Below are 23,574 nucleotides of genomic sequence, written 5' to 3' on the forward strand. Positions count from 1 at the left end.
TTTTACATACAGCACACAGTGAAAATGACATGAATATGACAGTGGGCAAAAGCATGAAGCGCAGCATAATTAGAAAGTTTTCTTTCATGAGTTTTAGTTTTGTCGATCGCGCATCTCGAGTGAGGCTGAACCAGCCCTCTGGTCAGCGTTTGGGAAACTACAGGTTTAAGGAGAAAATACTCAGCAATGGTGTTGATTAATAGATTGGCACATGGTTTGTCTAAAGGCATATTAAAAACACCAAATAGACAAATAAACATAAAAAACTTGATTTTCACTACAGGGGGACTTTAAAAGCTGAAGAATTCCAAAAGAACTCTGTTATTTTGACCGCAAAATACAACAAAGAATATCGTTTACATGTAGCGTGCTCTTATCATTTTGTGGACAAAATCCTTTTCCGATACACGCTGTACGCGGTAGACCAATCACAACAGATCTGACCAATCAGAGCAGAGTAGGCTCACGGAAAGGAGGGGTTTAGAGAGACTGAATCTTAGAACTGCTTCAAACAAATCGCTTGAGAATCATTGAAAAATGAGGTGATATTACAGCCCTCTACGGACACCTTGGCAATTGAATCGCCATTGGCTAGTAAATTTTTTAGTTTACTCACCAGACTGATAAATTATATATATATATATATATATATATTATTTTGACCGCAAAATACAACAAAGAATATCGTTTACATGTAGCACGCATAGGTAGCGCGTCAATTCTCTCTCTCCCTCTCACGCTGCGTGTGTGTGAAACAAAGCGACGGTGAGTCGTGCGCCTTCACACTAGAATTTACGGTACGTTAAATACAGGTGCGTTGCACATCCATTCAGATGAACTGAAAAATAGCACAGATCGCATGGCGGAGAGTGAAACTCTGATGCGCTCAGTCAGAGAGTGTTCGGCGAGAGAAAATATATCTGAGCTAAACTTATACTCAGCCTCCAACTCACACACTGGAGAGTAAAATCTGAGAATTTATTAGCAATTGGCTAATATTAGACACAATTTAGTCGCCCAGAGTGACGATTTAGTGATTTAGTAAGTGATTTACTCGCAATGTAGAGGGTTGGGCTGAACTCTCTTCCTGTCAGCATTCAATTCACACGGACCGACCGTCACCCAGAGAACACGCGATCATGCAGGATACAAATGCACACTTCACAAGATCTCACAGCTGGATCCGACTAAGTTTGCAAGATTTTTTCAATGAAATGTTCATTGGTCATTCAAAGATTTGTTTAAATGATATGAATGCGTATTTGCTGAATGCTGACGGCAAACGAGAAAATATTATAATGTTTGCCTTTCTATAACTAATAATATAAATCAATCGTTATAATACTTTTTTTTATACATTTTAATTCCTTTGTTTAACAGTTCTTTCTGATTATTAGACAGATTTCTGTCCGTATTAGACAGAGCTGTTAAGGACGAATGTTAAGAATTGTTAAGTGAACAAGGAGAATGTGAACGCTGTGTGCACTGGCGCTGTCTCTCTCAGCGCCGACAAAATAAAAGTCCCGCCTCTAACTCATCGGCCAAACAGAAAAACTTATCGGCCGATGCCGATATTTGAAAAATGCCAAATATCGGCCGATATATATATATATTGGTCGACCACTAACTGGTAATAGTCCAGTTACTAATAGGGTTACTGGGAAACAGGTTAGCTAGGGTTGCACTTAGCAGCAGCATATTATAGGTGGTAACGGGAAAGATGTGCACATCACCAGCGTCACCGCTTGGCAAGTTTCAGTACCAGGGATGCAAACTTGTCACCTTTTGGTGAAATTCGCCATTTTGAATTCAAAATGGGTCATTTGTGTGATTCGTGTAGATCCGCATTTTTAAAAATTGTTTTAAAATTGTACCAACTCAATTCTGTACCCGCTCGAAGTCACCCGCTTTAGGAAGGGGGCCAACACTTTTTCACACCACTGTGTATATATATATATATATATATATATATACTGTATATGTTTGTTTGTAAAATGGCACAGTTTTATAAATATCTGAAAGTACACTCTTAACATCAGTCAGTCAAGCATTATAATATGATAATCAATATTATTTAATAATAGAACTTTAGTAATTAGAATTAAAACTTGATAACCATGTATGAATGCATATTAGTCATTTTAACTGAACTTCGGACTGGTGGTGGTGCTTTTTTAGTCATTCAGTGTTTCTGTTAAAAAAAAAATTGGGGGAAAACTAACAAAACTACTGATAAGATAATAATGATATGAATTCTAATAATAAGAACAATATAAAACGCACCAAGGATTAATGAGCTACTGGATTCATGAATATTAATCAGGTTGTGTGCGTTCACTCGAACTGATTTAGAAATCACCAGTTTAAAGTTTGTCGATCGCGCGTCTCAGTGAAGCTGAACTCTCTTCCTGTCAGCATTCAATTCACACGGACCGACCGTCACCCAGAGAACACGCGATCATGCAGGATACAAATGCACACTTCACAAGATCTCACAGCTGGATCCGACTAAGTTTGCAAGATTTTTTCAATGAAATGTTCATTGGTCATTCAAAGATTTGTTTAAATGATATGAATGCGTATTTGCTGAATGCTGACGGCAAACGAGAAAATATTATAATGTTTGCCTTTCTATAACTAATAATATAAATCAATCGTTATAATACTTTTTTTTATACATTTTAATTCCTTTGTTTAACAGTTCTTTCTGATTATTAGACAGATTTCTGTCCGTATTAGACAGAGCTGTTAAGGACGAATGTTAAGAATTGTTAAGTGAACAAGGAGAATGTGAACGCTGTGTGCACTGGCGCTGTCTCTCTCAGCGCCGACAAAATAAAAGTCCCGCCTCTAACTCATCGGCCAAACAGAAAAACTTATCGGCCGATGCCGATATTTGAAAAATGCCAAATATCGGCCGATATATATATATATTGGTCGACCACTAACTGGTAATAGTCCAGTTACTAATAGGGTTACTGGGAAACAGGTTAGCTAGGGTTGCACTTAGCAGCAGCATATTATAGGTGGTAACGGGAAAGATGTGCACATCACCAGCGTCACCGCTTGGCAAGTTTCAGTACCAGGGATGCAAACTTGTCACCTTTTGGTGAAATTCGCCATTTTGAATTCAAAATGGGTCATTTGTGTGATTCGTGTAGATCCGCATTTTTAAAAATTGTTTTAAAATTGTACCAACTCAATTCTGTACCCGCTCGAAGTCACCCGCTTTCAAACGCTCCTGTGTGTTTTTGTGTGCACGCTCTGGTTTCGAATTACAAAACCAAAAGTTTCTATTTACGTGTTTTGCAGCATTGAGTTTTGTAGCCAATCACAGGCATCTCTGTTGAAAGCAATGGCCAATCAGAGGCGTTTACTGCAGGTTAGTTGAAATCCGCTCCGATCTAATTTTTGTTTCCGCAAGTTTATGTAGTTCTGCATGCTCACAGATCTTCCTATTATCACAAGACAAAAAGAATGCATACACGATGTAAATAAGATATTAATTGTGTAGTTAGTTATTGATTAAATCAGGAGTTTCTGCGTGAGTAAGCTCGGACAGTTACGCTATAAGGGAAGCGTTCTTTGCTCGGTTTTTACTTCATTCACAGTTTGAAGAAAAGTTTAAGAGGACCAAACTGTCCACGTATACTGTTTCAGGAATGACAAACGTGAGTGAATCTGCCAAATTGATCCGCTATTGACGGTAATAAGATAACTGTAGCAATGGACGGAATTAACTATCTGACAATGTCAAACCAGAGCTGTGCTTTAAGTGATGCAGAGTAAATTCAGAGTAACAAAACTACAGCAGCAAGTCTGTGTTGCCTTTAGCAGCTTCTACAGGTAAAGATAACCTAAAGCTCTCCTTTGATGTGTTCTTTTTAGGCAGTGTTTGAAAATTTTTATTTTTAAATTAAATTAAAAAAAAAGGCAAAATATTTAATGCATTATTTAATTATTATACCATTAATAATTAACTTAATTTGTAGTTAACTAGTTAAGTATTTAAATAATTTACCATACTAGGCTGTTGGTGTCTGGGCTTATTTATTTATTTATTTTATTTATTTTTAAATGACATAGCACTTGCTATACTTCATAGTAATTTTTATAATAAATCCAAAAGCAAGACCTGAGAAAAACTAGGGAGTTGAAATGGCAATTTGGCAACTGAGCTAATGAGTGATCCTCTGCTGCCATCTACCATCATCTTAAGTCTTTGTTTTCCCCCTGTCTTCTTCATGAATGAAAGTGAACATTTAAAGTGAAATTTTAGCAGAGTTAAAAAAATAAATAAAGGCTTTAAATTATTATAAGTGTTTAAAAAATGTAGGGTTTTATTTTGGGGGGGGGGGGTACTCGTCTTTGTCACCCATGATTAGTTTGCATGTAAATTAGAGAGTGTACATTTGGACATTTTCACTTAAGGTTGTACTCACTTTTGTGGCCAGCGGTCTAGACGTTAATGGCTGTGTGTTGAGTTATTTTGAGGGGACAGCAAATTTACACTTATACAAGCTGTACACTCACTACTTTACATTGTAGCAAAGTGTCATTTCTTCAGTGTTGTCACATGAAAAGATATAATAAAATATTTACAAAAATGTGAGGGGTGTACTCACTTCTGTGAGACACTGTAATTAGCCTACTAGTTACTGCCTTAAAGTGTTAGTAGACTTTCCTAAACTAACTTTTTAGTCTCATGTCAGTTCCAGAATATATTCCAGAGTAACAGAGTATAAATGGCCTCATACAGCATGCAGATGTAATAGTGCTGTGTTACTCAATTACACCACATCTGACCCCCATTTCCACATACACCATTCTACATCCCTCCTTTCCTGCCTTGCTTAATTTACAGGTCTGTCCCTGGCTGTGCTCTGCCAGTGAATCTGTCTTGTGGGTATTAATACTGACAGAGAGGATGAGAAATTAATGGTGCATGTAGTGAAATTAAAGCCCTGCCTAATGACTGCACCTATCTCCTTTCTGACTTTGTCTCTCGCAGCCCACAAGGGCACTGGGGTGAACCGTAAATCTCACAAATCCATCTCTATAACCTTACAGTGTGTTATCAATGACAGTTGTGGAAATAAAATGTGTGCGTGTTCACGCTACAGCACTGGGTTTAACCGAATCTGCATGAATGAAAGGAGGTGTGTCTGTGCGCGGGTGTTTCATTGTGTTGTATGATGTGTGTATGCATGCATTTTATATGTGTATTCACTAACTCAAGGTTATGCCTGGACATGATTTATTTTTTGACATTCATTTTTGTCCCAGCTCCTTTCTCTGAATGGCCTGTTACAGGTTCATAAAAGATGCATCATCTACTGTAATCATGTGTGAGCGTGTGTAAATGAGGGCTTTTGCATTTACCTGCTGTATTCGCAACCTCCCTTCCTTCCCCAGTCTCTGCTTCTGTTGTCATAGCAACCCTCTGATGATAACAATAGGGACTAGAGGTGTTTGGGGAGGGTTCAGTGGGAAAAGGATGGGAAAGGAATAAAGAGAGGAAGAGTGAGTAGAGTCGGAGGAGGCAAAAGAGCTACTTCTCCAACTGATTGCCATAGCTCATCAAATTCCTTCACATCATCGGCACTATGACTAACCACAGCCCTGTCCAAAACACTCACCCACTCGCACATTCTGACTCTCTCTGATTGCTCTGTTTTTGCTCTCTCCCACCACCAATGTCTTCACATCATTGCCATGAGGATGCTAATTAAGTGCATGACAACCATGAGCACTTGTGTATTTGGAAGGCTCATCTGCTGTTGTCCACATGACGTCCTGCCATAGGAGTGTCTCGGCAGAGCGGCAGAAATGGCTTATGTAATGAGATGCGGGGTATCAAGGTTGTAGGATTGGTTTGAACACAGGCTTGATATTATAATTATTAAAACAAACCGGTGATTGAAGCAATGAGTCACAGTGACCGGCTTGATCATATTCACAAAGCAAATTCAGTTGCATAGAAGTAAGTCTGGCAATATGTGACCACATGTGGACCACAAAACCAGGCGCTGGGGTATATTTGTAGTAATAGCCAAAAATACATTGTATGGGTCAAAATGATTGATTTTTCTTTTATGCCAAAAATCATTAGGATATTAAATATTAAGATATTTTGTAAATTTCCTACTGTAAATATATTAAAACTTAATTTTTGATTAGTAATATGCATTGCTAAGTACATATTTAAAGGCAATTTTCTCAATATTTAGATTTTTTTGCACCCTCAGATTCCAGATTTTCAAATAGTTGTATCTCGACCAAATATTGTCCTATCATAACAAACCATACATCAATGGGAAGCTTATTTATTCAGCTTTATAAATATAAATCTCAATTTCGAAAAATTGACCCTTATGACTGGTTTTCTGGTCCAGGGTCACATATAGGGAAAATAAAATGTACCTCATATCCTAAGTCTCATTTTCTATGCACTTATACATTAATAAAAATAAATAAAAACATTTTAAAGGGATCGTTCATCAAAAATGAAAAATGTGTCGTCATTTACTTATGCTAATGTCCTTCCAAACCTGTATGACTTTTTCGTCTGTGGAACATAAAAGAAGATATTTTGAAAAAAATGTTTGACTATACAATGGAAGTCAGTGGTCACCAAAACTGTTTGTTTACCAGCATTCTTTAAAATATATTCTTTTGTGTTCTGCAGAAGAATAAGTTGTGTCTGTTGTCTGTATCTAGTTGTTTTCTACATAACTTTGTATCAAATTAATTGTGATAAGATTTTCTAGTTTTAAGTCACCATTTTCAGTATTTACATTAGTCATTGTCAAGTCATGATGTCACATTTATTTATGTAGCAGTTTATAAAATACAGATAAAATACTTACAAATTTGTTTAATTTGATGTTGCTTATAATTGTATGTCTTTAATTCCTAAACAGATTAAATGGATGTTTGAATACCAATAAATGTGGAGATGCATTATTAAAGTGAATTTGGCTGCGTTTCTCTTGTTTGTTCTCTCACGCTCCTGCAGGGATCTGCCTCAATATGGACACAAGCAGTGGCAGTCCTATTTTGGCCGAACATTTGACATATACACCAAGCTGTGGAAGTTTCAGCAGCAGCACAGGTCAGCCCTCTAGATGGATCTATTTTTGAAACCAAAAAGTCTGTTTTTACCAAAAGCACAAAAATAGAGCAGGTTCTTTGGCTTAGAACTACGTAAGACTGACGATTTAATATGCATGGTCAAACTTCCCTCTGATGATTTGTCTGCACCAATGATGTCAACATTAATGACAGATGATTTCTTATTTGGTTTTGCTTTACTGGAGAATAGACAAGTCCTGGACAACCGGTACGGTCTCAAGAGGTGGCAGATAGGGGAAGTGGCCTCAAAAATTGGCCAGCTGTACTACCATTACTAGTAAGGAGCTTTTTTTACACAACTCTTTATTCAGCTCATTTCAAACTGTGTATTTTAGGTATTTTTTTTACACATTATTATTTTTTAATCTTCAGCCTCCGCACTTCAGAAACAAGCTACCTAAATGAAGCCTTTTCCTTTTATTCGGCCATTCGCCAACGATCATATTACCACCAAGTCAACAAAGAAGACAGGTGAAAAGAAGCTACTGTACATACTTGTTTGATTTTTATTAACCATGTTCTGGAAAGTTCTTTGAAGTAACAGACTTATGAGCAAAAGTAAAGATCTCAAATGTCTGTATTATACAGTCTTCAGTTCATTAATCTCGCCCTGTTTCCTTTGCGCAGGCCAGAGCTGGTTGTAAAGAAGCTGAGGTATTATGCTCGGTTTATCGTTGTTTGTCTGTTGCTCAACAAGATGGACCTGGTTAAAGTGTTGGTCAAGGTAAGTCATGGACAGCAGACCAAACAAATCAGTTACACATTTTTAATCCATGGCTCACTATAGATATTGAACAGAGGTTCTTGCCAAAAGATCGGTCAGCACAGACAGTCTGTTGGCCACTTATGCAGCTGGAATTAAGACAAAAATCATGCCTCATCAATTTTGGCACATTTAAGTAAAAATACACACCGTCAGCCATTACTCACATACATTTTTTAAATTTAATATTTACAAAGTACTAATCCCTATACTGCCAACAATGCACTGTTTATGAGAAGAAAAACACAGTCGGCTATACATGGGTGTGTCTGAGACCATCTGTGGTGTCTTTTTCTGCAGGAGCTGTCTGAAGAGATTGAGGACTACACCCAACGCTTCAACACAGAGGACCAGTTAGAGTGGAACCTGGTGCTGCAGGAAGTTGCTGCTTTTGTGGAGGTGCTATTTTAGTCTATAATGTGCATAAAAGTGCAATCAGTATCACCATGAAACGCCATTCACAGTTCATTTACTTCCATAATGTGATGACTTGCCAAGTGAAATAGAAAAATAGGAAGAAAAAAAAGTTTTCTACCTACTATTAATGTTAAAAACCGAATTATGTATAAAATTAATGTAATAAAACTAATTATGCAATAAAACTATGACTGTTGTTAGAATGTAATAATTGTGATTAAAAATAAATTATATTAAAAAATACGGTATAAAACACATTTAATTAATATCCAATATTCAACCCTAAAATATATATATATTTAATAAAGTCGTTATTTCCTTTCATCTTCTTCAGTGGATTCAAACTCTAGTTTAAAAAAACCCTGCTCTATATGATGGATGGGGGAAGGGGCTTGAAGCATAGTCATGTTGGCATATGAGGTGGAGCAAGTTAGGATTTTGCTGAAAAATTATGAAACAGTTTTTACATTGGAATATTATACACCAGTTCACAGTAAGACCAAGCACATACATTATACTACTGTTCAAAAGTTTGTGGTCAGCCTTTTATGCTCACAGAGGCTGCATTTATTTGTTCAAAAATACAGCAACAACAGTAATAATGAAATATTATTACTATTAAAATGATCAATGTTAGGGTGGCCATACGTGCCATTTTTACGGGACACGTCCTGGCCAGGATTTCTATATTTGGCTTCGTTTTCCTGTTTTCATACTTGCTGAGGGTAATGATCGAAAAGTAGCTTGACCAATAACGTGCAGGCGTTGTACATAATTGACCAATCGAGAAGGTGGGATTTACAGAGAGCAGTCAAAGCGATACAAATACACATACAGATTAGATGTGTTCGTTTGTTCGTTCGACTTGAAGCGGCGTTGCGCAGATCGATCATTGTTTGACATCAAAGTACTGCGAGAGCGATTCGAAAGCATAAGTAGCTTCTGCTCTCTATAGCTCTCACGGATGTCATACACCGATCAGACCTGGATATTTTAGGTAATATAGAAATCCTGGCCAAGACGTGTCCAGTAAAAATGGCACGCATGGTCACCCTAGTCAATGTTGACTGTATTTGTGCTGCTTAATATTTTTCAGGATTTTTGATGAATAGAGAGTAAAAAAAAAAAAACAGTTTATCTGAAATGGACATCTTTTGTAACATAAACGTCTTTACTGTCACTTCTGATCAATTAAGTGCTGAATAAAAGTATTAGTTTGTTTCAAAAGTCTTACTGAATGGTAGTGTACAGTAAATCAGATTCATTTTTGATTACTTTACAAGAGAAATTTGTCAAATGTGCACTCTTAAAAAACTAAATATCTCAAATGTTATACTTATACACAACCTTGACTGTTACTTAAAGGACAGGCTTAGGGCAAAGTAAGACTTTTGGCACTGTTTATGACAAATATTCATATTTCCTTGACATTTGTGTAATTTAATTTAATTTTTTTACTATTTTTCTATCTATACAGGCAGATCCTCTTATGATCCTAAATGATGACAATGCCGTGGTGGTCCTATCCAATCGGCTGCAGGAGGGTGTGCACTCTTAAAAAACTAAATATCTCAAATGTTATACTTATACACAACCTTGACTGTTACTTAAAGGACAGGCTTAGGGCAAAGTAAGACTTTTGGCACTGTTTATGACAAATATTCATATTTCCTTGACATTTGTGTAATTTAATTTTATTTTTTTACTATTTTTCTATCTATACAGGCAGATCCTCTTATGATCCTAAATGATGACAATGCCGTGGTGGTCCTATCCAATCGGCTGCAGGAGGGGGGTGTGCCTCCTCTTGAACACTAGAATGAGAATGTTCCTTCCTCTAAAATGTAAAACCTACAGCTAGACTAAATCCTTTTGACTATTTAAAATAGGGAGGAGCCAAAACCTGTTTCAATAGGAAACACATTAACAGCTCATCGAATGATTTTATGGGGCTTTTAAAGCCTGAAGATCTCATTATAATTCAATAGTCAAGGGCAAATATAAATAAAACTGCATTATTTCTGTACAGTTATTGCATTCTGGTGGTCTATCCCGTGTGCTAGTTTGGGTTCTGTTGTCTCGAGTGACACCTTGTGTGAGCGTGTGTGTAGCAGCATGGCATGCTTACAGGGGTGTTAGCGTGTTACTATCTACTCTGCTGTAGCGTAGCGCCTCAAGAGTGTGAGGAAAACCCACACGCACACATGACTCAGATACTTTGCTTTTGCTATGCAGCAGTTCTTTTTGAACATTTCAATTTTTCCCCATCGTGCTTCATTGCTTGTTTAGATAAATAATTACAAATAATTGTCACAGGCACTTGCATGTGCTTTTTTGAACCATTTCCAGTCATTAAATGTGCACTCTTAAAAAACTAAATATCTCAAATGTTATACTTATACACAACCTTGACTGTTACTTAAAGGACAGGCTTAGGGCAAAGTAAGACTTTTGGCACTGTTTATGACAAATATTCATATTTCCTTGACATTTGTGTAATTTAATTTTATTTTTTTACTATTTTTCTATCTATACAGGCAGATCCTCTTATGATCCTAAATGATGACAATGCCGTGGTGGTCCTATCCAATCGGCTGCAGGAGGGTGGTGTGCCTCCTCTTGAACAGGGCATGGTGGTTGGCCAGCTCACCTTGGCAGATGCGCTCATCGTTGGCAACTGTAACAATCAGGTGGGAGTACAGCTGAGCAAGTTACATAATAAGTCAAACTCAAGCGGTGCTTTCTTATGTAAATGATTAGACACTTCAAACTTGTCGTGTAGGTTATAATAACCATAGTGTTTATTGTAGTCTGGTTTTTGTGATGGATGGATTTTATCTGGTTTACAGGTGAAGTTTAGCGAGCTGACCATCGATATGTTTCGTATGCTCCAAGCGCTTGAGAGGGAACCAGTGAACCTAGCCACACAAAGCTCCAAGCCAGGGACACTTGTAAGAGAAGACTCTTACACTCTCCCTGTCACTCTCTATGTTGAGTGTTTCTGAGTATTTCCACCCTTCCTCCCTTGCTATTTCAGTACTTCACCTTTGTCAGTGACTCTCTCACTGTTCTTTCTCACTCCGCCTGCTCTCGGTGTCTCTCTATTCCTCTCTCACTCATTTATCTCTCTTATTATAGGAGCCCAATGAAAAGCCGGCCAAGAGAGAGAACCCTCATAAATATCTCCTCTACAAACCAACCTTCAGCCAGCTCTACACTTTCCTGTCTGCCTCCTTCAAGGTTTGGCTGATGTCATTCCAGTTTTTAGCACCTGTCAATTTGTTGTCAATCCATCCAGTCATTTACGTCCTGGTTTGACTCTATATTGCGCAAAACTTTGTAGCAGACACGATGATTAAGCTTAAATCAAATGTGCCATAGAATGTACTCTTAAATGACAAATTGTACTTTTAGCAAACATTCACTACAGGTCAAAAGTTTGGGGTCAGCAAGAGTTTCTTTTTTTTTAAAGAAATTTCATATATTCATCATGGATGCATTAAATTGATCAGTAAAGACTTTTACATTGCTTGTTTATTTATGTATTTAATAGCTGTTCTTTTGAACTTGACACAAAAATTTGTTTCCACAAAAACAAAAAAAAGCAACACTACTGTTTTCAACATTGATGATAATAATAAGAAATCTTTCTTCAGCACCAAATAAGCATATTAGATTGATTTCTGAAGGATTGTGTGACACTGAAGACTGGAGTAACAACTGCTAAAAATCATCACAGGAATAAATTACATTTGAAAATGTATTTAAATAGTAGGCAGTTATTTCAAATGCTAATAATATTTTACGCTATTACTGTTTTCAGTGTATTTTTGCCTTGATAAGCAAAAGAGACTTCTTTCAAAGGTATTTAAAAATCTTACTGACCCAAACTTTTGAACTGCAATGTACCTATTTAAAATGTACTCTTTCTCTTGAGCAAAAACACACCAAAGATATCTGCACAGATTTATATCCAAACATATGCTCACTAGAATGAGAATGTTCCTTCCTCTAAAATGTAAAACCTACAGCTAGACTAAATCCTTTTGACTATTTAAAATAGGGAGGAGCCAAAACCTGTTTCAATAGGAAACACATTAACAGCTCATCGAATGATTTTATGGGGCTTTTAAAGCCTGAAGATCTCATTATAATTCAATAGTCAAGGGCAAATATAAATAAAACTGCATTATTTCTGTACAGTTATTGCATTCTGGTGGTCTATCCCGTGTGCTAGTTTGGGTTCTGTTGTCTCGAGTGACACCTCGTGTGAGCGTGTGTGTAGCAGCATGGCATGCTTACAGGGGTGTTAGCGTGTTACTATCTACTCTGCTGTAGCGTAGCGCCTCAAGAGTGTGAGGAAAACCCACACACACACATGACTCAGATACTTTGCTTTTGCTATGCAGCAGTTCTTTTTGAACATTTCAATTTTTCCCCATCGTGCTTCATTGCTTGTTTAGATAAATAATTACAAATAATTGTCACAGGCACTTGCATGTGCTTTTTTGAACCATTTCCAGTCATTAGCTGTTCTGTGTGTGCGTTTCACTGTTTGCAAAGATGAATACTACCTCCTGTTATATTGTGAAACGTATTCTTAGTCTTGAGGGTGTTACTGAGATGCTCTGGCTGCATAGCACTTAGAGTGCCACTGAACTTAATAATTAGCTTGCTATGACACTGCTTTACTATTTGTACTATTGTGAATGTTCTGATTTAATTAGCCAATTAAATGGATCCATTTTTCTGACTTTCTTTAACTGATTCTTTTATTGCTAGGAGCTGCCAGCCAATAGTGTCCTGCTGGTTTATCTCTCTGCCACTGGTGTGTTTCCTACTGGACGCTCAGAGTGTGAAGGTATGCCGAGGTGTTTTAGCACACTGTTGTTCTGACATCACCGGATGTTCTCTTAATATTTACATAAATATCTACTAATATCTGTGGAACACTGCTCAGCCAATCAAATTAGAGGATTCAAAGATTTGTGTAATATTGTGTATGATGTGTCTTGCAAACATACTGACTTCGAAAACATATCTGCATTAACAGACTGATACTAAATGCTTGTCAGCCTTTTCCGTGGAGAATAATATCTAATCTTTCAACTTTTGAACATGTTAAGTGGGTATTTTCTGCATGAAAAAATCCATGCGAGAATATCTGGAAGCGTAATGTACGTAGAGCAGAAATTATATACACCACTGTTCAGTCTCTTATGCTCACTATAATATGTTTATTTTTATCTATCAATAGTAAGTAATATTATAATCAATAATATTGTGAATTATTACAATTCAAAATATCCTTTTTCTGTTTCAGTATATTTTGAAATGTAGTTTATTCCTGCGATGGCAGAGCTGAGTTTTCAGCAGCCATTACTCCAGTCTTCAGTGTCACATGATCTTTCAGAAATCATTCTCATATGCTGATTTGGTGATCAAGAAACAATTCTTACTATTATCAGTGTTGAAAACAGATCTGTTGCTTAATATTTTTGTGGCAACACTGATACATTTTTTTTAATCGAGATTCTTTGATGAAAAGAAAGTTCAAAAGAACATGTTTTAAATAAAAATGTTTGTAACATAATAAATAAAATCATGTCTTTACTGTCATTTTTGAGCGGTAGTGTTGAAAATGGGCAAACAGAAGTTGATCCGCCTAGAAAAGTAGTCCCAGTGCAAAAGGAAGATTTAGACTTCCATGATGCTTCATTTTGATGAATGATCCATACAAGAAGTCAGATCTGTCTTATCGTTATTACTTAACATCACCATTTCTTTATTTATAGGACCTTATGACTTTGGAGGTGTCCTAACCAATACTAATCGAGATGTGGTAAACGGCGAGATGGTGCAGAAGAGAAGCCAGGCACAAAAAGAGATGCACTGGTGAGCCTTCATTGACATCCATTCTGTGCTGGTCTACTGTAGAGGTCTGCGCGGGACTGTTTTTTTTAGTCCCCCTCCCACAAGGTTATATTCCACTCCCACCCGCTCCAGCTATATATTCACTCTTTGTTCGCCCGCTTAGAATCATTTTCTTCCCGACCCAATCGTTCCCGCTAAATTTAGATCTCGTTTCCAGAATCTCACATTTAAATTTCCTCTACTGAAAGAAAGAGAGATGGGCTAACAAATAAAAGTGTAGTCTGCACAAAATTGTATTTATATAATTTGTCTTGTCAAGAGTCTTGAAGTTATTGACAGCAACTGCTGCCAACACAGTAGGGGGAAAAAAAGTGTTGTACAAAAATTTTATTTTTTATTTTGATTCGTCTTGTCAGGATACAATTAGTTTAACATTTAAAACAATAGGAAAAAGTGTCAGAGAAAAAAAATTTAAAATGTAGGTTGTACAGAAATAGTCTAGCTATTTTTATTCGTCTTGTCAAAATACTAAATTCGTTAAACATTTTGCTGTACACAGTAGGAAAAGTGTCGCAGAGAAAAATAAATAAATAAATAGGCTACAACATCTGTCATTTAAAATGATAGGCTAAGCAAAATTTAAACAAAACCGAGTTGAACGTCCTTCAAGACAGCGCAGCCACACTTTGCTCCATCCTTATTCTGCTCTGTCACTCATCGACAATCTGCCTGTTCTGCCCGAGGACCTTATTTACCACCGATAGGCTACAGCCTGTTCTGACCATCGTTATTCACATGCTGCGCACAGACCTCACAAATAAAATGCGTGACTCAGAAAGCGCTGGTTCATGCGTGCAGCGCGTGCATAACAGTCCTGAGTGCAGGCTGTACCGGTGGTCAATAAGAATAAAGGACAGATATGTTGTTCTGAAAGGAAGTCGGGAACGGGATATTGTTAGACAGCCCACTCCCGTTCAAATCACACCAGAGTTACCGACCGCTACCGCGTTTTATTCGGGAATTTAATCCCGCATCGCAAGAAATCTGGTTGGTTCCCGCGGGAGAGTTGCGGGAATGCAGACCTCTAGTCTACTGTTCATAGAAAATGCGCTAACTATATGTCTGATGAGACACTGAGGTGTTATTTTAACACGCATGTATGCACAAATGTGTATTTTTTTCAGTCTCCACCCAGGAGACCTTTTCTCCTTCACCAGGAAACCTCTGTTTATCATTGTCGACTCATCCAACAGCACAGCTTATAAGGTGAGCCATCAGCTCTCCGTCTCCCTGTCTTTGTCACACGCTCACATTTCTTCCATCATTGCAGTATTCTGTGACATCATGAGGCCATTCATTATTCAAAAGCAGCCATGTGGTTGCTCGGTAAATAAGACTGTCTGACTTCTTGACTAGGATAAACATGAGAATAATCAGCAGAAAGAAACCTTGTAATAGGGACAAAGTAGTCATTTTTCTTTTTACTCCTGGACTGATTTCATCAACCTTCTTTTTCTTTAACTGATTTTCTTTATTTGACTGCTTAGTTCAGTAATGGAGTGCCCTCTTGTGTTCACATTGACATCGTGTACTAGTAGAAATGATTTTTCATGTATTTTTCCTGTCTTTCCACAGAATTTCTCCAATCTGTTTGGCCAACCACTTGTTTGCCTGCTTTCTCCGACAGTGTATCCGAAGAGCATGCAAGGTCTCCTTTTTTGTTTTGCCATTGTGTTAGGAGACAGGAACATTTTTAATATTTGCTTAACGTTTGTTTTTCTTTTCTTTTGAAGTAGGATTGTCTATTATTTATATTGACTATTCTATCTTGCAGACCAGTGTCAGCGTGGGAGTCTGTTTACTCTTTTCCTTTACAACCCCCTCATGGGCTTCCTGTCTGTGTGTGGACTGAGCAGCATGCGCTATGGATTGTGGGAAAAGGCCCAGGAACTCCTGCGGAAGGTTTTCCATGACATTGGCCAGATGATCACGAGCTCCCGAGTTATAGGTAATGCCAATATGTCATCCCTTTCTTTTTTATGCTTACATTAATTTTTGTATATCAGTGACATGTTTGACCAAGCGTCAGATATGTATTTCAGTTTTCCTGTTGACTGTCTTCCAGATCAGGCCTATCTGCAGTTTTATGGCGATGAATTTCTTCGTCTGCTCATGATCCGTTTCGTGTTCTGCTGCACCACGCTCCGATTACACAAGCTCTTCCAGGTGAGACTGAACTGAATAAATATTATATATGTTTATATAATAAACACAATGTGATTAATAATGATAATGTTTATTGCTAATAGCCATATTTGTCACATGATTCTAAATGAATAAATATTAAATAATAAATAAATAAATATTCAAAATATATTCATATATGAGGTGATCCAGCTAATCTTTAAACTTTCTAAAAACAGACTGGTTCCATTTATCTATAGGCTACTTAAATTGAGCTGTGAATCTATTGTTACTTGAAAGCTCGAAATTGACTTCTATTGAGATCCACTAAAATAATATCTTCCTGTTTTTTTTGTTGTTGTTTTTTTTTGTAAATATGCATATCAATCAATCCTTTTTTATTATATGTAGACTAAAATGATGGTGCCCTTATACCAGGGGGCGGGAACCTTTTTTGACCAAAGAGCCAATTTTTAATTTTTGGTTAATGCATTTTTCCCTTCACACAGGGCCATGTAGTTTTTGATTTTGTTTTCCCTTAATAATAAAAACCTTCATTTAAAAACTGCATGTTGTGTTCACTTTTGTTATCTTTGACTAATATTTAAATTTGTTTGATGATCTGAAACATTAAAGTGTGACAAGCATGCAAAAAAATAAGAAATCAGGAAGGGGGCCAACACTTTTTCTATATATATATATATATATAGAATATATATATAGCCTAATATTATTTAAAAAAATGCATGTTTTCTTTTTTTCAAAAACGTTTTAATAATAGCAACTTTATTAGGACCATGGAAACTAAAATACACAAATATTCAACTAACCGTCAAAAATTGTGCAGGGCTTTTACTGTGATGCTGATTTACAAGGGGTTTACAGTGTTGAAAATATCAAGCATGTCCCGCTCTGTACTGTCTCATTCATTCACGTTCCTTTATTAATAATGCAAACAGTCCCACTCGCTGAAAGCTGCACGGAAAAAAGCATAAGTAACCGGCGAAATGTTTCATACTGGCTCTTGGCACAGGAGAACACCATCTTCTATAAAACAAAGTACACGTTTCAGTCCTGTCATTTTTACATACTTTTACACTTTTTCTGCTGTTCAAAAAATCTTTATTTTCGCTATAACTACAAACAAGTTAACGTTACGAATCTGAGTGCAGGAGCTCTACGTTACCATAGACACGTCAGTGGTTTGCTGTCATGACTCTCGCGAACGGCACTGAACGCGCACTTTGGCCAGTACAAAAAATGTATTATTATTTTAAACATTTTATCAGCTTATGTGGTCTCTACAACAAAGGAATTGCTGATCTCTAGTGATGTATAGTTTTTGTAATAGATCATTTGTTGGTAAAGGGTGAGAGATCTGGCGAGCCACATGATTTTTATCAAAGAGCCAGCTGTGGCTCGCGAGCCATAGGTTCCCGACCACTGCCTTTATACTGATCAACAGCCATTTGTACCCAGTGTTGTTAGTGTTAACTAAAACTACAGCTATTTCTACAATGCTTTCATTAATTGAAATGAAAAATAAATATTAGATGAGAAACTTAAAACAAATTAAACAAAAATGTGAAATGTTGCCTTGGCAACTAAATGAAATAAAAGTTTTAAATGCTAAAATTACTAAAAATAAAAATAAAAAAAGCTAAATAAAAAAATTAGAAAAGCACATAAAATTAAAACTGAATATATACAAATTAAAGCTACTTCAAGATATTAATAAATACTGTAATAGTATACAAATAATACAAAAATAACATTGTTTGTATCCCACGATCCTAAAATAATGGTCAAACATGCAGTGGTGTATTAGACATACAAAGCTGTATCTATTTGTTTGTTTTTCCGTCTTGACACGAATTTCGCAGACTTTAGCCTGGTCTTTTGAAGGAGGTCCACCGTACTGTGCCTCTTTCGGGTTATTTTGGTCATCAGCTAACCGGTCGTTAATTCATTAACGCTACGTTGACACCAGAATCTCCATTTTTATAGAGCGTTTCTTCAAAAGAGATTCTTTTTAGCATGCCTCGGTAGTGTGGTAAGCCCATACTTGCATAGCTGATGTAATGACCTAATGTCTTATTCCATGTGTGCTGTGGACACCAATAGCCAACAGAGTTCTCTTTTATAGTGTCACAGAGGCGTACAGGCGCACTCCTGTATATAAGTACAAATTTGTGTATATATCTATATATAAATATATATGTATAGTTCTATAAGAAGTCAATGTGATGCAGAGAACTGTGTCTGTCTGGGTTGTTCGTCGTGGCAGATCTGTGAAAAGATGACCCTCTGCATGTGACAGGGGCAGTGTTCTTTTGTCTAATCTGTGAATGGACCATGCCACTGTCTCAACTGCGCACCCTCCCGCTGCTTCACACCAGTGCAGTCAGCTTGACATTCCAAGGATCATGGCATAAGAGCATCCCTCTTTCACAACCCCATCTGTCTCAAGGACAAGTGCACTGCGTCGGTCTAATAAGAAGTGATGTGATCAGTGTTTCGTTCGTTTCATTACGTCATGATGTTTTTAATTACGATGATTAGTTACAATAATAGCCTTGCACTTTACTTGCACTATTTAAGTTTGATTCTGATGTTATTTATTGTGCTGTTGGCAAGAGGCATGTCTGATCATTCCGTTATGTCACGCTTTGCAAATAGCTCATCATTTTCTCCATCTGTGATCTGTGTTAGTAAATGCCATACATGGTGACAGATTTTTCAATGTTTACCGACTTTTCCCCCCGAACTGCAGGTTTGATCCTGGCCATTCGATGGGGACCAAAAGATTCTTGCATGTGGAGAGCACAATGTCCCAAACGATTCTCGTACTCTTACTTACTGTCATCTCTCTGTCTGTAGTTGATAGTCTTGCACGTATTGACCCAAATATCGCTTTTTTTTTTTTTTTGAATAATCATCTTGTATAAAAAGAGAGAAGTTTGCTAACGAACAAATCACTGCCAAACCTTCACTTGGAATATTTACTGCCCAAATTAAGCAGACAACCGAGTTGTCTGTGCTCTCGCAGGCACAAATTTTTCATGGCCTAAATTTTTTTGTGTCGTTTTAGTTTGCCAAAAGGAGAAGGGCTGGATGGAGATGAAGAGGGAAACAGATGGTGGATGTCACTGTTTCCTCTCTGACCTTGACTGATGACTGACTGTCAAATGTTTTTGCCTTATTTCATTTGTATTAGTATGTGTATTTAAGTATGACTTTTCAGGAACCTACAAGTTCTTGCTCAGACTGTCCTGTATTCACACCGCACTATTTAGCTGAGAGCACAGGGGTGAATACAGACTTTAAGCATTTCTACATGTAATGTACCACAACAGAAGCTTACCAACCTAAAATGTAGGGGGAAATGCAATACCCTTTTTAAAATAATTTTCTTACCAATTGCCCAAACTTCAGTGGTAGATGCATGTTAATTAGTTTATCTGTTAAATGTTGATGCCCCCTTCTCCATTTTAATGCGTCCTGTAAATGCATTAGCGGCCATGATTGGAAGGAACACAAAGAAAATCAGCTGCATTTGTTTTCTGTTGTAAACATGGGGCCAGATCTAAAGTGTAGTATGGGTGATTTCTACCAGTTCCTACTGTTGTGGGAGGGAACATTTTCAAACGTGATGTAATGGTCAGAATACTCTTTCTTTATAAGTTAAGGGGTTCTAGAGTTGCTAGTTGAACATACTTGCATTGTCCAATTGTCATGTGTTTTTAATCACTAAACTGTTTAGTCTTATCTGTTGCCAAATTATATTTGATGTTTGTTGTTAAATGCAGGAAAAAAAAAATACAGAAAAAATGTGATGATACCAAAACATGCAAGCTTTTTGTTTTTAAGAATGCTATTTAAGAACATTAAAAAGTTTATGACTGTTTTGCTTAATTTGTGGTGTTCCTTCATCCGTTTTATTTACTAATAGCACTATAACCGATACAGAAGTGATTAAGATTGGGGGTGCATGATATTTTAGATATTTAAAATATATTTCCATTGATTCGTGTTGTTTAATATTGGACATTTGTTCTGTTCATTGTCTTTTTATATTAAATTATCTTATATCTTATAGAAGATATCTTATACTATCTCATTACACTTACTTGCTGTAACGTAAAAACGCTGTTAAATGCAGTCTTTATAAAATTTCAGAAATATTACTTTTTAAATCCAGTATCCATTATAGTGTTGCAATGCTTTAAATTATTGATTTTCGTTTTTAGTATCAGCCACAACACAAATAATTATCAGCCAGATTTTTTTTTATATCAGTGCATCCCTAATTAAGACTGCATTGTAAAACTCCTCATATACTTAAATTCCCAGGAGTAAAAACAAAAAAGTAGATTCAATCCATATTATACACTGAATTTAAAAAAAAATATTTATAGATGAATCTGGCTCCTGGTTCTTGTGCCGCCCAGCAGTGAGATTACAGCGCCCTGTTCCTTCAATGATATCCCAGAGGAACTGGTCTTGGCATGATAGAAGTTATCAGTAGCACATCCTTCAGAATACTATATAGACCCCTTTATCTTCATTTCCTGATATGTATTATCTTAATTACCCTGCCCTTCCTGCTTCTGTATGTCACCGTCCTGATAGAGCTGTCAGACAGTGTAGACATGTCTGTGGTACAGTATTACCATTTTATTATAGCGCCGGTGAGGCAAATAATAACAGGTTTATACTCTACATAAATACTGCATTAAAAAGGAATCAAACACAGATGACGACATAAAGGAGATCCATTTACTTTATTGTAGCAGGCACTTTACGATGATCCCCACTCTACCACTTTGGTGTACATCACTGGTTCCATTATTAAATCTCTGCACAAAAACATAACAAGAGTATGGGACCAAAGATGTGAAATAAAATAAGAAAATAAAACATTGATTAAATCTATTTTTTTAGCACAGAAAACACCTCATATCCAATAACAACCTCATGTACTAGCTCACTTTTGCTGCTCGCACTCACTCGATCTGAAATATGCAGTATGCTGTATTCACCATGTCACACACAGCTGAATAGTTTTGTCTTCCACAGTACAATTTTTCACACTCAAAACCATGTCGGATTGAAATCTTTTTGATGCCAGTATATCATAGAATAATTTATGATATACTGACATTAGAACGTTACTTCACTTTTACACAAGCAGATTTTTTTCCGTTTGAAACGAGTGCTTCGGTGTTTCTCTACCGTTTACAGTTCATAGGTTTTTTTCTTCATCAAGACAGTAGCATTCAAAATGATGGTCTTTTCTTCTTTTCTTTAAGTAACAGGCAAACCTGCCTTGTGTCCTCGGCATCTCTTAGCGTCACTGTTTCAGGTCTGGTCAGGTAGTCATACAGTCTTCCTGGCTGTCATAACTCGAACAATAGAGCCTAGTCCTCCAACGGCAAATGCCTGTTATCAAAGACCGAAAGAAAAACGTGTTCCACATTTGCCATTAAAACCGTTTTATGTTATCTGAAGCCCTCCAAAAAGGAATATTATGTCAAACAAAATAATGTCCCTTTGCACCTCACTCTTCATAGCCTGGGTTTACCTTTTCATGCCACTGCAGCAATATGGCACTGCTATTTTCTGTGGGCCTCTCAAAGCCTTTGTAGATGTACTTCATGAGGAGATCGACTCCATTCTTGTCGAGAGATTTAACAGCAGGCTCTATATCGCTGCTCTTAAATGATGTCAGAACCCTTAATACCGCAGCCTGAGCTCTTTCCTGAGAGAATGAAAGACAGGAAAGATGCAATTGAGCAGTCGGCACCCCATATGCTTCATTCTGAAAAGTTCTCGTTAAAACAGCCTGTACCTTTATTGCTGGGTTCTTGCTGTTGATTGGAGGGTTCCGAAGAGCAATATGAAGGGCTGCCATCATGTCCCCTGTGCATTAGAGCTGGTTAAGGAAGACATCAAAAGCTCTAGCTCTTATCATACCTACAGTAAACCGAAAAGGAGGCTTTAAACTTTGCATAAACTGACACTTGGAGGAATACAGTTTTTCGGATGAAGTCGTCTCAAACATATACGCACACTCAAGCCCAAGAGGGAATTTCTCGGAACAAATGAATCTTTCAGATGGGACTAAACTCTTAGGAACGTGAAGATTGATTGTTTGGTACGCTGCAGCTGCCTTCCACTGCATTCTCCAATAACTGTCACACACATTGAATGAGAGATGTGGCTATCCCAACTAGATTAAATTTCAGCCTCTGGATTAGAAGAGCCATTAATATCAACTTTTAATCGAAGTATTCAAATTTTAGACGCTGTGAACTCAATATTAAAAATAGAAGACCTCAACATAGAAGCAAAACAGAGAAAACTCTTGAGTCTCAAGTCACTCGTCTGCAGCGTCCTAGTGTTCCAGAAAATGTCTAACTTCTTGTCCCCAGATGTCCTGTTCTCATGCTGTGCTGAGGACGTTCCACTTAAGTTTGGGATAGCATATCCAACAATTAATTTTTCTTTTTCAAAGCACTGTAATACGGGACTTCTGGATTTGAGTTGCAGTATGAAGATAACATTTCACTCTCAGCTTTTCAGAAACAAAATACAAATATATTATTTAAAATAAAACATAAAAAGAACTCAATTGTCTTATTGCTCATTCACGACAAACAACATGAAAGATTTTACAAGGTGAATGTCCACGTTTTGAAGGAAGTTGTCAGAGATACCCTTACATTTACATTACTGCTTGATAACAAACACATCCCAAAATAACCAGTCTCAAAGGACCATAAACAAGAATTTAAAAAGGTCCAATGAATGTTCTACTCTGGAGAATTTATAAAGAGCACATACACGCACACATACAGACACACATACATGCACTTTCCTTACCCACTGTATATATATATATACATTAAGATTTTTTAAAATAAATTATTACCTTTATTCAGCGAGGATGCTTGAAGTTTATCAAAAGTGATAGTAAAGACATTTATAATGTTACAAAAGGTTTCTATTTCAAATAAATGCTGCTCTTTTGAACTTTCTATTCATCAAAGAATCCTGACAAAAATATATCACACTTTTTTATAGTTTTACTTAAGAATATTTTATTAAACTATATTTCATTAAACCAAATGAAATCCAAAAGTAAAAAAGTAAAGTGCAACATAAAGTGCAAGAAGCAAGTGTCCATCTCATAGTCCAAA

The 23,574-nt window shown here is 36.8% G+C and overlaps 2 protein-coding genes across 4 annotated transcripts in view; one reads left to right on the forward strand and one right to left on the reverse strand.

Moving 5' to 3' along the window:
• The window catches only part of LOC107587448 (protein SCAI), a 35,072-nt gene extending 18,548 nt beyond the window's left edge, over positions 1–16,524 (forward strand). Inside the window, exons 4-18 of the mRNA XM_016275241.1 lie at positions 7,019–7,114; positions 7,325–7,411; positions 7,507–7,605; positions 7,762–7,858; positions 8,198–8,296; positions 10,852–11,004; positions 11,164–11,265; positions 11,453–11,554; positions 13,097–13,175; positions 14,110–14,209; positions 15,373–15,454; positions 15,824–15,896; positions 16,023–16,196; positions 16,314–16,414; positions 16,498–16,524. Of these exons, the coding sequence (XP_016130727.1) occupies positions 7,019–7,114; positions 7,325–7,411; positions 7,507–7,605; positions 7,762–7,858; positions 8,198–8,296; positions 10,852–11,004; positions 11,164–11,265; positions 11,453–11,554; positions 13,097–13,175; positions 14,110–14,209; positions 15,373–15,454; positions 15,824–15,896; positions 16,023–16,196; positions 16,314–16,414; positions 16,498–16,524 (1,471 nt within the window). The remainder of the gene's footprint in view (positions 1–7,018; positions 7,115–7,324; positions 7,412–7,506; positions 7,606–7,761; positions 7,859–8,197; positions 8,297–10,851; positions 11,005–11,163; positions 11,266–11,452; positions 11,555–13,096; positions 13,176–14,109; positions 14,210–15,372; positions 15,455–15,823; positions 15,897–16,022; positions 16,197–16,313; positions 16,415–16,497) is intronic.
• Positions 16,525–21,137: 4,613 nt separating this feature from the next.
• The window catches only part of LOC107587390 (actin-related protein 2/3 complex subunit 5-like protein), an 8,245-nt gene continuing 5,808 nt past the window's right edge, over positions 21,138–23,574 (reverse strand). The window contains exons 2-4 of one of the 3 annotated variants that reach the window (XR_001609468.1): positions 21,957–22,296; positions 21,701–21,814; positions 21,138–21,231 (exon numbers count right to left, since the gene is read on the reverse strand). Coding sequence is in view for 2 of the 3 variants with exons in the window: in XM_016275175.1 (XP_016130661.1) it covers positions 21,752–21,814; positions 21,957–22,296 (403 nt within the window). In the remaining variant the exon portion in view is untranslated. Of the gene's footprint in view, positions 21,815–21,956; positions 22,297–23,574 lie in introns of all 3 variants that reach the window. The other 2 variants (XM_016275176.1, XM_016275175.1) reach the window with 2 other exon arrangements.

Source organism: Sinocyclocheilus grahami, unplaced genomic scaffold, assembly GCF_001515645.1.
Source record: "Sinocyclocheilus grahami isolate Dianchi unplaced genomic scaffold, SAMN03320097.WGS_v1.1 scaffold92.1, whole genome shotgun sequence".
Lineage (NCBI taxonomy): Eukaryota > Metazoa > Chordata > Actinopteri > Cypriniformes > Cyprinidae > Sinocyclocheilus > Sinocyclocheilus grahami.